Source organism: Portunus trituberculatus, chromosome 41 (assembly GCF_017591435.1).
Source record: "Portunus trituberculatus isolate SZX2019 chromosome 41, ASM1759143v1, whole genome shotgun sequence".
Classification (NCBI taxonomy): domain Eukaryota; kingdom Metazoa; phylum Arthropoda; class Malacostraca; order Decapoda; family Portunidae; genus Portunus; species Portunus trituberculatus.
The window spans coordinates 11,336,318-11,351,646 of NC_059295.1; the positions used below are offsets into that span (position 1 = coordinate 11,336,318).

The 15,329-nt window shown below is 38.1% G+C and overlaps 1 protein-coding gene across 4 annotated transcripts in view; it reads left to right on the forward strand.

Annotated features, from left to right (window-relative positions):
- Positions 1-2,537: 2,537 nt before the first annotated feature.
- LOC123516502 (copper homeostasis protein CutC-like) overlaps positions 2,538-15,329 on the forward strand; it is a 47,037-nt gene continuing 34,245 nt past the window's right edge. Inside the window, exon 1 of one of the 4 annotated variants that reach the window (XM_045275900.1) lies at positions 2,538-2,623. Coding sequence is in view for 2 of the 4 variants with exons in the window: in XM_045275896.1 (XP_045131831.1) it covers positions 14,996-15,138 (143 nt within the window). In the remaining 2 variants the exon portion in view is untranslated. Of the gene's footprint in view, positions 2,624-2,855; positions 2,885-14,486; positions 15,139-15,329 lie in introns of those variants that run through there. The other 3 variants (XM_045275897.1, XM_045275898.1, XM_045275896.1) reach the window with 3 other exon arrangements.

Sequence of the window (15,329 nt, forward strand, 5' to 3'; positions counted from 1 at the left end):
AAGGACGCGGATTAATTGAATGATAGCATCAGCAGAGAGGAAGTGGAGAAATGTGTAAAAAGGCAAAAGAATGGTAAGGCAGCAGGGCCGAATGAGATACCATATGAGATGTACAAAAATGGAGGAGAAGTTCTGATTGATAGGATGACTGAGCTCTTTAACCAGGTGTGGGAGGAGGAGAGAGTGCCAAGAGTGTGGAATGAATGTAGGGTGACTCTGTTACACAAGGGAGGATACAAGAGTAAATATGAGTTGAAAAACTACAGGCCCATTGCATTAGTGAATACAGTGGGTAAAGTGTTCAGTGGTGTGCTGAATGAGAGATTGTGTAAATGGATTGAACAGACAAGTGCTGGGTGAAGAACAGAATGGTTTCCGTGTGGATAGGAGAACTGAAGACAACATATTTGTGGTGAATGAGCTGATTGAGAGGAAAAGGAACGAGGGTAGTAAATTATACTTGGGTTTTCTGGATATAGAGAAAGCATATGACAGGGTGAATAGAAGAATGTTAGGCAGAGTCTTAGAAAAGATTGGACCAAGTTCAAAGATAGTATAGTGCAAAGTATGTATGTGGACACAAGAGCTAGATATAGACTAGGAGACAGAAACAGACTGGGTGAAGAGTGAGAGAGGAGTCAGGCAGGGTTGTATTTTGTCACCAACCCTCTTCAGTTTATATACAGAAGAACTGGCTGCCAGAATGAGAAGGATGAATGCAGGAGTAAAGGTGGGGAATGATAGGGTATGTGTGCTCTTGTATGCAGATGATGTGGTAGTCATGAGTGAATCAGCAGAGGAGCTCCAAAGTCTCCTGGATGTTGTAGATGGCTATGGAAGAGACTTTGGGGTGAGATTCAGCAGTGAGAAGAGCAAGGTGATGGTTGTGAATAGGTCAGATGATGAAAGAAACTTGGTGTGGAGACTGGGAGAAAATGAGGTGCAACAGGCTGAGGAATACAAGTATCTGGGGATGTGGATGAGTCCATATGGCTGTGTGAAAGCAAAAAATGAAAAGATGAGTTTGGTGAACCAGTGGGTGGGTCAGCTAGGAAGTGCAGCAAGGATGAGAGCCAGCAAGTATGATGTGCTGCGAGAAGTTTGGAAGAGCGTGGCTGTTCCAAGCATCATGTATGGTATGGATGTTATGACGTGGAATGAAAGTGAATTAGAGAAGCTAGAAATAAGACAGAACAGAGTAACAAGAATGGCTCTAAATGCACCAGGGTATGCAGCAATAGAGGCATTAAGGGGAGACTTGGGATGGAGTACCTTCAGAGAGAGGCATGTGAAGGCAACACTGAGATTCAAGGCTAGGCTAGAACGAATGAATGATGCAAGAATAGTTAGGAAGGTGTTTCTATGGAATGTTAGGAATAGCAGGTGGGGGAAGAGGTGTGTCAGGATGGTAGTGAAGAGTGGTCTGGAAACTAGTTGGGCATTCCAGTGAGTTGAGGGGAAGCATGTTGAGAGTAACTGGAGCATGATTGTTGGAAATGGAGAGGGCCCAGACTGGGATGTAGGGAAGTGGAAGAGAGAGATACACAGAAGGGTGAAGTGTATTGGACTGAGCGAATGGAGGACTAAGATGGAACAAAAGAGTACTCTGGAGTGGTATAGGGAGAAAGAGGCCCCAATGTATGAAAAGTGGTATGATGACAGCCTGGGGGGTGACCTCTTCCGAGCTAGGGCACAGTGCATGAATGTGAATGCAAGGAGTTACAGATGGTCAGAGTCCTGCAGCAAAGTGTGCCAGATGTGTGACATGGGAGAGGACGATACGGTGGAGCATGTGATGCTGGAGTGTGTGAAGTATGCCAGAGACAGAAATGAGATGATGCAAGTGGTGCTGAGGGAACTGGGGGATGCCAGGGTGGAGAAGACTGGAAGAGAATGGATGGTGTTGCTGCTGGGACTGTGTGGAGATACAAGTGAAAGGATGATAGAAGCTGTCAAGGAGTTCCTGGAGAGAATGTGGAGTGCCAGATGCAGGAATTAATAATATTAAGGATGGTGTCTGGTTTAGGTTCTTGCCGCTTTTTTTTTTTTTTTTTTTCTTTTATCCCCTACAGGAGCTGCCGATACAAACTAAGGCCTGCCTCAGGAGAAATCCTGTAGAATCAAGATCAAGATCAAGCCTGGGTGGTGACCTCTTCCGAGCTAGGGGCGGCCTAGGGCACAGTGTATGGATGTGAATGCAAGGAACCATAGGTGGTCTGAGTCCCGTAGCAAGGTGTGCCAGATGTGCGACATGGGGGAGGACGAGACGGTGGAGCATGTCATGCTGGAGTGTGAGAAGTATGAGAGAGACAGGCATGAGATGTTGCAAGTGATCTTGAGTGAATTAGGGCATAATAGAAATGAAAGAGTGGAGAAGACAGGAAGGGAATGAATGGTGTTGCTGCTGGGACTGTGTAGAGAGACGAGTGAAAGGATGATGGTGGCTGTGAAGGAGTATCTGGAAAGAATGTGGCGAGCGAGGTGTAGGGATCATTAACGAAGAGAAATTTTTTTTTTTTTTTTTTTGTCCTCTACAGGAGCAGCCGATCCAAAGGCCTGGCTCTGGAGCGATCCCGAGCCACCTGTAGCATCAAGATCAAGACGTGACCTGCACGTGTAGAAGGTTGGTTTGTCTGGGTCTATCGAAAATCAGCCTAACACAATGACATATGCCTGTAATACGAGTTCACGAGATCGTAAATCAAGGATGAGGACTTGCAGGAAGTGTTAGACTGTCAGTTCACTGGAAGGCTCAATAAGGAAGATGTATGTGGCGATTGTGAGGAGGCAGAAGGAGGTTTATTTGGCGTGCAATCGCTGGGTATAGAAAGTTAATGTATTAGGTGTACTTGGAGGCACAAGGAATGTGAATGGCTAACAGAAGGTGAATTTAAAGTTGTAAGAAAGATGAAAATATGGGTAAACCTACAAAGTTCCACCACCTTGCCCTTTCTGGACGAAACTATTTTTTTCTGGTAATTTCGGCTTGCTTTTAATTAAAGTACAACTTGTTTTTGGTGCAAATCAACCAATTTTTTTTACAGCCCCGAAACATATGATTTGCATAAAAAAACAACTGGTAAATTAATTATAAACAAGCCGAAATCTACCAGAAAAGAACCTAACCTAACCTAACCTAACAAACCAAACCTAATCTAACCTAACAAAAAAAACTTATAAACCTAACCTAACCTAACAAAAAACCCTAACAAACCTAACCTAACCAAACAAAAAACCTAACAAACCTAACCTAACCTAACCAACCCAAACCTAACCTAATCTGACCTAACAAACCTAACCTAACCAAACCTAACCTAACCTTAAAAAAAAAAAAAAAAAAAAACTAACATAACAAACCTAACCTAACATAATTAAACCTAACCTAACTAAACCTATCAAAACCTAACCTAACCTAACCTAACTAAACCTAGTCTAACCTAACCTAACAAAACCTAAGGTGTTTTCAGTAGCGGCGCAGCTGAGGGCAAACAGAGTCAAATGGAGGCAAGTTTTCGCAAACGCGAGCAAACGCCTTTCCAAAGCGTTTGCTCTCGTTTGGCAAACGCTTTTTAGCCAATCAACGTGGAGCAACCCCATCAACCTCATGGAATGAGATCAAGAAGGAGTTACATTTCGAATAAAACTGAATAGTTAGACATATGTTAGGCCATAGAAGTGGGTACTGTAGATGTAGATTTACGTTTACATATTGTGCGGCATACTGGAGAGAACCGATATAAAAAATACGGCGTGAAATAAATTAAGGAGCTGGTGGTAGCTGGTGACATGTCACATCTATCCGTCCTTCTTGTGGGTGTTGTCCGATCCCATAGTTCTAGTCGTGACTTCAATACAATAATGGAGTTACTTTTGTATTATTAGGTGAAAAAATGATAATATTTTTGCAAATCCTTATATCACAAAGTAATGAATGATGGTAAAAATAGATTACCTGCTAATTATTGACGTAATTCAACTATATAGGCGTCAGAAAACCGCAGCCATACATCTACAATGGAACACCTTCAAAACAAGCCCACGTAGATCAAACCACTTCCAAGGACTGAAGACCTGTTGTTTTTTATGAGTATAGCACTGCTCGGGGCTTGGCATGTACAAATGATGAAACACTGGTGACCTATAATACTCCCCATCAAGGAATAAATCTCCAAACTCTTCCACTATGCTGCTGTGTTTACGTCTTGACCACAGTGCTGGAGCAGGGGACTGATGTGTACGATAACTTCTCCCAGGGATTGAGATCACAGTGACACGGTCGTCTGGCACCACCGACGGTGTCCTCAGCACTGTCCTGTTCAGCGTGAAGTCAAACATGTTTGGCCTAGTGGTGACGCTACTGAAAACGCCTCTAATCTAACCTAACCCAACCTAAGCTAACCTAACCTAACCTAACTAAACCTAATCTAACCTAACCCAACCTAACCTAACCTAACTAAACCTAATCTAACCTAACCCAACCTAACCTAACTAAACCTAACCTCAGGGGTCGTCATGATTGGTGGAAATAATTATGCTTTTTTTTTTTTTTTTTTTTTTTTTTTTCATTGGCCGCCACTTTAGTTTCAAAGAACAGAACCAATCAGTGTAAACAATTAAGCGCATGCTCAGACAAAGGTATGTCACGGAGCCTGCCGAGCCGCCACGAGCGCATGACACCATCAGTGTGCGGCAGGGTTTGATGCGGGAGGCTATTATCACGGCTGATCACCGAAACATGCTTAAATTAAAAAAAAATCTGTGTTGCCATTCAAAAAGGTTGCACCTAGTATATATGAGGTTCAAATTACTCGTAATCAGGAGCTCTATCTCTTGAGGTGAGTAAAAAAACACGTAGCTGATTGTGGTGAAACTCTGCAGTAATACCAAAATATGGTTCTGCCAGTCATGTAGTGATGCATGGAAGAATGACCAAGAAGAAACAGAAAATGAGAGAGCTCCAGATAGTGAAAGAGAAAAGTTAAGGAACCCCTGCTTAAAAAAAACAAAATGATATACCATATATTTCTCATTTTATGTGACGTCAAATCAGCTGGGTGGAAGAGCTGCGAAGGGGAAGCCAGGAATCGAGGCGAGCACGCGGGACGGTTTCTCGGGGACAGTGCTGAGTTGTATAATGAGTAAGATGGAAGAATAGAAAACAATATAGTGTGAGTAATGTGGAGACAAAGAACAGCGAGAAGCCACACGGAAGGTGGGAGAAGAAAGAGGAGAGAGTGTTGATTGAGATATGATTAATGTCAAGGAGGAGATAGAGAGGTGTTGAGCTAAGAGACATGGTTTTAAGCCTAGAGAAAAAAAAATAAAGAAAGGGAGAAAGAGTTGGGGAAGGTTGTTACAGAGAAAGTGATGGAAAACTTAGAAGAAATGCAAGAAAGAGAGAGGAAGAGAAAAAAAATAAAATTATGTTTAATATACCTGAGAGTGAGAAATCAGAGCCAAAGGAGATTGAGGAAGAGAAGAGAGGGTTCTGTGAAGGAGTATTTCATGGAGTCATAGATATGAAGGATGCAAAGATAGAGATGATCATAGGGATTGGTCGAGTCTCAGAAGATAAAGCCAGACATGTAATTGTAGAAATGAATGAAGCATGGGTGAAGTGGCAGCTGGTGAAGAGAAGTAAGGAACTAAAGGAGGATGAAAATGCTATCATTCAGAAAATTATTATTGTGCCAGACCTAACAAAACAAAAGAAAGAGAAGTAAATGAAAGACTTAGAGAGCAATTGCAGGAGAGAAGGGAGTAGGTGGATCATAAGGAAAGGGAAAGTAGATAGTACAAGTAGTAGCAGGAGCAAGGGGACAGGATAGAGTGACAGTCATTGTCAGATAAGGAGAAAGAAACAGATAGACTAAGTGAGAATAGAAATAGAATAGGTAGAAATAGCAATAACTAGTATAGATGATAGTATAATTATATGAGCAATCAATATACAAGGTTTTTCAAAGGTTAAAGCCAAAGAGTCAGAAGAAATGGTGGCTGAGAGTACTTTAATATGTCTATATGAGACACAAAAGAAAGTTAGAGATGTGACCTTTTGTAGAAAAATAAATATTATGGAAGCAATGAGAAATTAAGGATAGAAAAGGAGGAGGACTAATGTTCTTATACCAAAACAACAAAGATATTTGTTTTGATAAACTTTGTACAAAGTGCAGTGATATACTATTTATTAAGGGTAGCATTAAGGGATGGGAGATTAAGATAATTCTAGTGTACTTTAGTGTAGAGGATAAACTAAGGAATCGTAATATGAAGCTGGAAATTGAGATCATGGAGTGTAATGCACAAAATCCATTGCTTATAATCAGGGACTTCAATGTCCATGTATGATTCAAAGGAACACAAAAGCTAGATGAAAATGGAAGAATGATATTAGAATGGATGGAGAAGTATGAAATTGATAATTGCTCAATGATATCAATTGTGAAGGAGAATTCACGTGGGCTAGAGACAACCAGAAAAGTGTAATAGATTATGCACTAGTTTCAGAAAGCTTTTACAATAAATATCAAGTGAAAATAGATGAAGACCAACACGTAGTTGATTTATCTGACTATAACCTAATTGAAATCAGACTGCAGGTTAAACAAGTAAGACAACACAATAACAGGAATGAATGGAGATGCAGAGACTACTACAGAACAGACAAGAAATCATTAGTTCTATATAAAAATAAACTAGAGGAAAGTGTACTGAGTGAAGGGGTACAAAACATCAAAGATTTAGAGGTAAAATACTTAAAACAGCAAATGATATATTAAAAATGTAAATATTGAAGAAAGAAGATAGGAAATCAAAGCAAGGAGGTACCAGCTTGGTTTACAGAGGAAATAAGAAGGGAAATCAAAGATAGGAGAAGACTTAACAGGAAGCATAGGAATGCAAAGAGTGCAGAAGAAGGTGAGGAGTGGAAAACATTATATATGGAAGAAAAAAATAAAGGTACAGACATTAATTATGAAAGAAATGTCAATGAAGAAAAGAAAAGAAAGTAAAGAAATAAAGGAAGATAAAAGCCATGGCAAAAATACTTGGAAATATATAAGAATGTTGAAAGGAGAAAAAAAAGAAAAGAAACAAACTGTCTGATAGATAATGTATACAATAACAACAGGAAAATTGAAATGGACAAGGTAACGACAGAGATAGAAGATTATTGGAGCACAATATATGGGAAACATATTGTGATATAGTATGGAATATTGAAAAAAGAGGAATACATACAGGAAAGAGTTAAAATTAACCATGAGTTAAAAAGAGGGAGGTTATGTCAGGTAGTTAGCTGAGGACAGCAAGGAGAAAGAAACATAGCACATGTAGAGAAATGTAACAAAAATTAAAGAACATTTGGACATGGCTTTCCAGATAATAGATCCCATTTCATTGATGGACAGAAGAAAATGTAAAAAAATGTTTGAAGAAAATTAAAGCAAATAAAGCTGCAGGTCCTGATGGCATAAAGCTGGAATTTTATAAAGCATTCTTAGAAAGTGAATTATTGTTAAACACCTTAATTGTGCATTACAGCAAGTAATACAATCAGCCAAAGTCCCTGACATATGGAAAGAATCCGGCACATTGATGATTCCTAAAGCTAGCAAACCAAAAATTAATTAATTTAGACCAATAGCTTTAATCAACATGGGGTAAAAATTATTAATGGCTGTGTTAGGATAAGTATAGAACATATAGAGAGAAATGGGTGGGTTAAGGATAATCAGGCAGGATTTACAGAGGGAGGTAGGGTAGAAAATAACCTGTTAATACTCAAATATTGTGTAGAAAAATAATTTAAAAGTAAAAAAAATCTTTGTCATATCAATAGATTTTTCCAAAGCTTTTGACAGTATTAGAAGGGATTATATGATAAAAAATTTAATGGAATAGCAAATAAATGAAAAAGGAATAGACCTAATAACTAAACCTTACAATGGAAATAAAATAAAACTTGATAAAACTAAAAATATAACCATGCCAGTAACAAGTGGCATCAGGCAAGGATGCACAGGCTCCACAACACTTTTCAAATTAATAACCTTCGAAATAATACATAACTTAGAAAATCAAAATTTGGGCTTCAAAGATGACATTTTAAATGTAGCTATCATCCTTATTCTTTGCAGATGATGGAATGTTGTTAGCGAGTAGTATAGAAGATGCAGAGATAGTAGTAGGACAGGTATTGGAGACAGGGAGAGAATATGGCCTGGAAATTAACAAACAAAAGAGCAATATTATCATTTTTAATATGAAAGACAAGCCACAAGAAATAGCAGAGATACAAGTAAAAGACAAGACAAAATATTTAGGAATAACAACAAATGACACCAAAAATCTCTTTAAATTATATAAGCAGAACATGATGGACAAGGCTGCTAGAATGGCCAATTTAACCTATTCGGTCATTGTGAGGTGTTGCTTTAGATTAATAATAGGGAAAACATATTGGAAAAATATAGCTCTGCTGCCCATTCTTTATGGTGCCAATATAATAGATTTTACTAAGGAAGAAGTAGAGAAATTACAAAAAATAGAAAATGGCATAGGTAGAAAAATATTAGGTGCACCGGGCTATAGCCAGAGAGTAGCGGTAAGAGGAGACATAGGATTATCAAGTATGAAAGCAAGAATAATGGGAGGACAGCAAAAAAAACTTCAGTACATACAGGCAACCTCCGCTTAACGAACGGGTTATGTTCCTAAAAAAACGCTCGTTGTGTGAATTTCCGTTAAGCAAACCATTTATAACAAGTTTGACCCCTGTCTTGAACTTCCATTGAGAGTAAACAAAGTGAGAGTGCATCATAATACAGTAAAAGGTTTAATGAAAGTAAAAATTATGAAGTTAACATTTAAGCAGTTTAATTTAAGTTATTATAATGTACACTAATGTATGTATGTAAGTAACTTTATAATGTTGATATTCTTAAATTTATGAAGGGAGGGAGAGTGAAGTGGGAAAGATGCTAGCCGGCAATGGTACGTCAACGTTAATGGGCAGTGCATTAACGTTAATCGAACCATACGATTAGCCATTAATATATATATATATATATATATATATATATATATATATATATATATATATATATATATATATATATATATATATAAACAAAAGGTGCATCATTGTACCGCATACAAAACTTATGTACCACATTTCCACAAGGCTTTCCATTTTATCCATTGCAGAGTCATGAGTTCGGGTGGTTCTTTTAGCTTGCAAGGAAGATACGGTCTCACCAGCCTTCTTAATAGAGTCTGCTGACTTGAAAATAGTAGAGACAGTAGATGGAGTCAAGCCATGGTGATGAGCTATTAGTTTTCTCGCCTCTTGTGTCTGTGAATGATATCTAGCTTCATTTCGAGAGTAAGACTTCCTGATCTTCTTAGCAATGCTATGCAACATTGCAGGACTGGTTGCAGGGTGTTTTGGTGGCATATTGAGCTAGGGAAAACAAGCTGCTGCTGGACTCTGTTATTGTTTTGAACTAAGAGCGGGAAAGGGTAGGGGAGTGAATGGTGCATGTTTTGTACACGAGAGGCACTGGTGTATTCAAAAGCCTGTCGGCTTGCTTGATATGGCAGGCAGGGTTGCCAGATTTACTCAGGGACTTAATACCAAATACTTCATTTTTAATACCAGATTCACTTTTTCAATACCAAACTAATGATAAAACATGTTTTCGTAATCTTTTAGTTGAAATAAAGTATATACTTACTTGGTTAGTCAAGAAGAGCATCCAAGCCACCGTCTGTCTCCTCGGCAGCTATATACATGCCTGCTGAGTGCCATCTTTTGCTTTTGTTACCCATGGAAATTCTTTTTCCCACTCGGCGTGGTAAGTGCGACCAGATTCATAGGAACCTTTCCACTTCGACATGCTGACACCTCCCCAGTTAACAGCCAAGAGCCAACTGGCAGTGGCCGCTGACCGGAGGGGACAGGGGAGACGCGTGTCGCTGCTGGACTTGTATGAGACTCGTACACGTCTCGAAACAGAAGCGTGAGAACCAGACGTTATGAGAGGGAGGAACAGGGGAGGGACGGCCTTGGAGGATGTAAATAAATAGTTGTCGTGGGTCGCTACTTGGTCGGCGCGGACATAACTAATGGCTATTTATTTGTAGCCTTATGATGCTAATCCTGGCGTCTCGGGTCTGCAGGGTGACGAAAACAAAATGATGATGCACAGGTAAAAATTCACCCTGAACTTAGATATGAAAGACATTGATTAAACTATTAATTACTAGCTGTTTACTGGGGAGGTTGAACTGTGTGTGTGTATTTACCCAGTTGTATTTACCTAGTTGTAGTTTTACAGGGCCTGGGCTTTATGCTCGTGTGGTCCCGTCTCCATATCTACACTTATCCAATTTTTCTTTAAAACTATGTACACTCTTTGCTGACACCACTTCCTCACTCAAACTGTTCCAAGTCTCAACACATCTTTGCGGGAAACTAAATTTTTAACATCTCTCAGACATCGTCCCTTCCTTAATTTCTTACTATGCGATCTTGTGCTTCTAAAGTCATATTCTTCTCTCAGGATCAGTTTCTCATTATCCACTTCATCCATTCCGTTAATCAATTTATAAACTTGTATCAGATCCCTCTCTCTTCTCTGCTCCAAGGTTGGTAGATCTATAGCCTTTAGTCTCTCCTCATATGTCATCCCTTTAAATTCTGGAACCATTCTTGTAGCCATTTTTGTAGTCTCTAATTTTCTTATGTGTTTCTTTTATGGGGAGTCCACACAACTCCTGCATATTCCAATCTAGGTCTTATTTTAGTACTTATCAATTTCTTCATCATTTCCTTGTCCATATAGTGAAATGCTACTCCAATATTCCTTAGCAAATTATACGTCTCTCTGAAAATTCTATCAATATGGCTTACCGGTTGATTATTTTCTTCCATTGTCACTCCCAAGTCCTTTTCCTTTTTTACTTTTTCTAGTTCTACTCCATCTCCCATCTTATAGATTCCCACTGGTCGTCTTTCACTTTTTCCCATTTCCATGACATGGCTTTTGTCCACATTGAATTCCATCTCCCATTTTTTGCTCCATTTCCAGATCTTGTTTAAGTCTTCCTGTAGTATTTCACAATCCTCTTTTGTTTAATGACTCTGCACAGTTTCGCATCGTCCGCAAACAGATTTATGTAGCTGTTCACTCCCTCTGGCATGTCATTTATATATACGAGAAAAAGTATTGGTGCCAATACTGACCCCTGTGGCACTCCGCTGTCTACTGTTCTCCACTTGGACTTCATATCTTTAACTATCGTCTTTATTTCTCTCCCCCTTAAGTAATTCTTCATCCATCTCAATGTGCTTCCTTTTAAGCCACCCTTCTCCTCCAACTTCCATAGTAATCTTTCATGTGGCACTTTATCAAATGCCTTTTTTAGATCTAAATAAATACAGTCAACCAGTCAACCCATCCCTCTCTTGTAGTTTATCAACTGTTATAGAGTAGAAACTCAATAAATTTGTTACACATGACCGACCTTTTCTAAAACCAAATTGGTTATTTGATAATATTTTGTTGTCTTCAAGAAACTCAATCCATTGCTTCTTTATTACTTTTTCACACATCTTGCATATTACACTAGTTAGTGATACCAGTCTGTAATTTAAAGGTTCTTCCTTCCTTCCGCTCTTATATATGGGAACCACCTCAGCTCTTTTCCATTCTACTGGCACTGTTCCATTTTCAATTGAGCATTTTATGATGTTGTATATTGGACTTGCTAGTTCTTCCCTACATTCTTTCAGTATTCTGCCTGAGACTTCATCCGGTCCCATTGCCTTTTCCTCATCTAGTTCCGTCATCAACTTTTTATTTCAAGCTTGGTTACTTTAATCTCTTTCATATAGACAGTCTCTCTATTACCCTGTGGTCTTTCAAATTTGGATTCCTTAGTAAAGACCTCATGAAATTTACTATTTAACAGTTCTGCCACGCTTTTTGGGTCTTCCACCATTCCGTTTTCTCCTTTTAACCTTTCTATTGTTTCTTTTTGTCTTATTTTTCCATTTATGAATCTGTAGAACAATTTTGGTTGTTCCTTACATTTTTCGACAATGTCCTTTTCATAGTTCCTTTCTTCTTCCTTTCTCACCTTAGCATATTCATTTCTTGCTGTTTTGAAGTTTTCCTTATTTTCTGGATTTCTGTTTCTTCTCCACCTTTTCCATGCTCCATCTCGTTTCTCCTTTGCCCTAGCACATCTTGCATTAAACCAATCTTTCTTTCCTTCTTCTTTAGGTCTATATTTTGGGACATATTCCTGACCCCAGTTTTGTATATTTCCAAAAATAAGTTATATTTCTCTTGAACCGTTAATGAGTTTTCCATCTCCTCCCAGTTTACGTTTTTAAAATAGTTCTTGAGATTCTCAATATCAGCCTTTCTGTAATTTAATCGGTCTCCTTTGTATGATTCATCTCTATCTTCCTTTCCTTCTTCTATATCCATTTCTAATATTACATGGTCACTCTTTCCCAATGGGCACTTGTATCTTATATCATTGTTAATTGGTATATCCCTTGTAAAAACTAGGTCTAATCTTGCCGGCTCATCGTTTCCTCTGAATCTTGTGTTTTCCTTTACTCTTTGGACCATCAAATTATCTATCATTAGGTTCAGGAATCTATCTCCCAGGCATCTTCCCCATACCACTTTCATAATTTTCCCAGTCTACCTCCTTACAGTTGAAATCTCCTACCAATATCACTTTTCTCCTTTCCTTAATGATTCTTGTAAGACTCCTTATTGTGTCATCTATCATGTCTCTATATTCTTGGTTAGTCCATGAGTTTGTTTTGGTGGCACATATGTTCCAATGATTGTTAACTCCTTTTTATTAATATGCATCTTAACATACAGTATTTCTGATTTTCCTTCCCAAACTCCACTTGATTTACCACTATCTCCTTCCTTAACATCATCATGACTCCTCCTCCTCCTTTACCCACTCTGTCTCTCCTCCATATATTATACCTTTTATCTATGTCTATTTTATTGCCTCATTTAACTTTGTTTCCACCAGGCATACAATATCTGGTTCTTCTTTCTTTATGTAATCTCTTAATTCTAATTTACTAGATAAAATCCCATCTATGTTTGTATACATCATTTTTAATCTCTTGTTCTTATCATTTTAGTTAAACTTGCTCCATTTTTCTCTTCTTTCTCTTTTATATACCATTTCCTTATCCTGTCTCCTATAATTCTCCAAAAATGCCTTCTTTTCCTCCTCTGACCTTTCATTATTTTTTCTCTTGCTTCTGCCACCAGTTCATTGTGTCTCTTCCTTTCCTCCTCGTTTCTATTTTTCTTTATATATATATCTTTGCAACCTTCTGTTTCTCTGAGTTTTGTTTTTCTATATAGTACTTCTTCTGCTGCTGCTTGTGATTTTAGTAATATCTTAATTGGTCTCACTGTTCCTTCTTGATATGGTCCCATTCTATGGATTTCTTCTACTTCCTCTTCTAAGTTCTGTCTATCCTCGTCATTCAGATGTTTTAGTAGGTCTTTTACTGATTTCATTTCGTCTTTTTCCCTTCTTGGTCTATATTTAACATTTTTTCTTTCAGTCCAAAAATAATTACACTTCTTTTTTCCGCAATTTCTCTTACTAAATTTTCTTTTTTCTTGAGGACTCCTATCATTTTGCTTGTCATATTTTCATCTCTTTCTTTTAACTGTTCTTGAAATACTACTTGAAATGATTCCTTGTCTTTCTTATCTTAGATTCTCCATGCTTGTACTTCTTTTTTAGTCACGTCCTGTACTCTTTCTTCTTCTTTGTTAACTAGATCTTTTAGCTTCTCTTTTTCTTTCTCAGCTTTACCGAGTCATTCTTCCATCAATTTCTTGTAGTTTGCTATTTGGACTTTTAATTCTTCATTTTCGGTTCTTAGCCTAGTTTCGTTTTCTTCCACTCTTTTTATCCTTTCTTTCAATATCTGGAGCTCTTTATCCTGTTCTTCATTCTCATTCATTCCCATACTCTTCTTTATCAATTTATCTAATTTACGTTCGATAGTCAAGACTCTATCAAATAGTGAAGTTTGCGCCGTATCAAAGCCTTCAAATTCTCTTTCTCCCTCACCAACATTGTCATCATAAGCTTTCATTCTTTCCCTTGTCACATACCTGCATTTAGATGGAATCTCTTTCTCACTCATTGTTATTTAACACTGTATTCATGAAAAAAAAAAATGAGTCCACACTTTTCGCCCAGGCCACTGCAAACCCAAACAAAGGTAGTGAAGATCAGCTGATTCTCGGGAGCGACGGTATTGCGTGCTTCCTCTACCGCGTCTCGTGTGTCTGTTTTTTTTTTTTTTTTTTTTTTTTAAGCTCAATACCAAATTTCTTTCGTTTCAATACCAAATCTATGTCCAATACCAGTCACATTGCTTTAATACCAAATGGATTTTTCAATACCAAATGGTAACCCTGATGGCAGGCCTTTCAATCTTGGAAAAAATTACCTGGATAAAATTTTGTTAAAGTGAGTTTGGTGTTCATTATACGAGCAGATGGTGGTAAAAGGAAACGTTCGTTGTAGCGAAATTTCGTTGTGTGAACATTCGTTAATTTGGGGTTGCCTGTATTAAGAGGTGAAGGCAATGCTCTGCTACAGAGAAATGAGAATATCAAGTAAACAGAATAGGTGGATAAAAGGGATAATAGAAGATAGGAAAACAGTAGGAATTAGAGGGGGAAATGCAAGCAATGATGAAATAAGTTGGAAAATTAAGGAATGGGACACAGATATAGAAACAAGAACTGCAAGAAAAAGTTAGTCTGAATATGTATAAGGAATGGAGAGAGGAGATTGGAGGTCAAGAAGAAATATGTGACAATAGAGATCATCAATTATATTATTCAAATCCAGAACCAACAACCTCATCATTAGAGACAGATTTCAGAACCAACCAACAGGCTGTGTCATGTGTGGAGCAGATAAGGAAGACTTCAACCATTTCCTTCTACACTGCCCAGCCTACACCAATGAAAGATGCAAATACCCCAATTGGCAGCGTCCTTACCTAGAAAATAAAGAACACCTTGTGATGAGACAAAGACTTATAGTGTTGGTTTGGGTTATTAATTTTGTTTACTTGGATTATATGTTACGTGTATATTCATGCTATTATAATGTATGTTACGTTTTGTGAGTGCTTTAATGTGTATACAGATGTATGTACGATGACGTGAATCTTTGTTACAGGTATGGGGTAGCTTCGTTACTTGTTGAATAAAGCTTGGAAGCTGTCGCCAAGT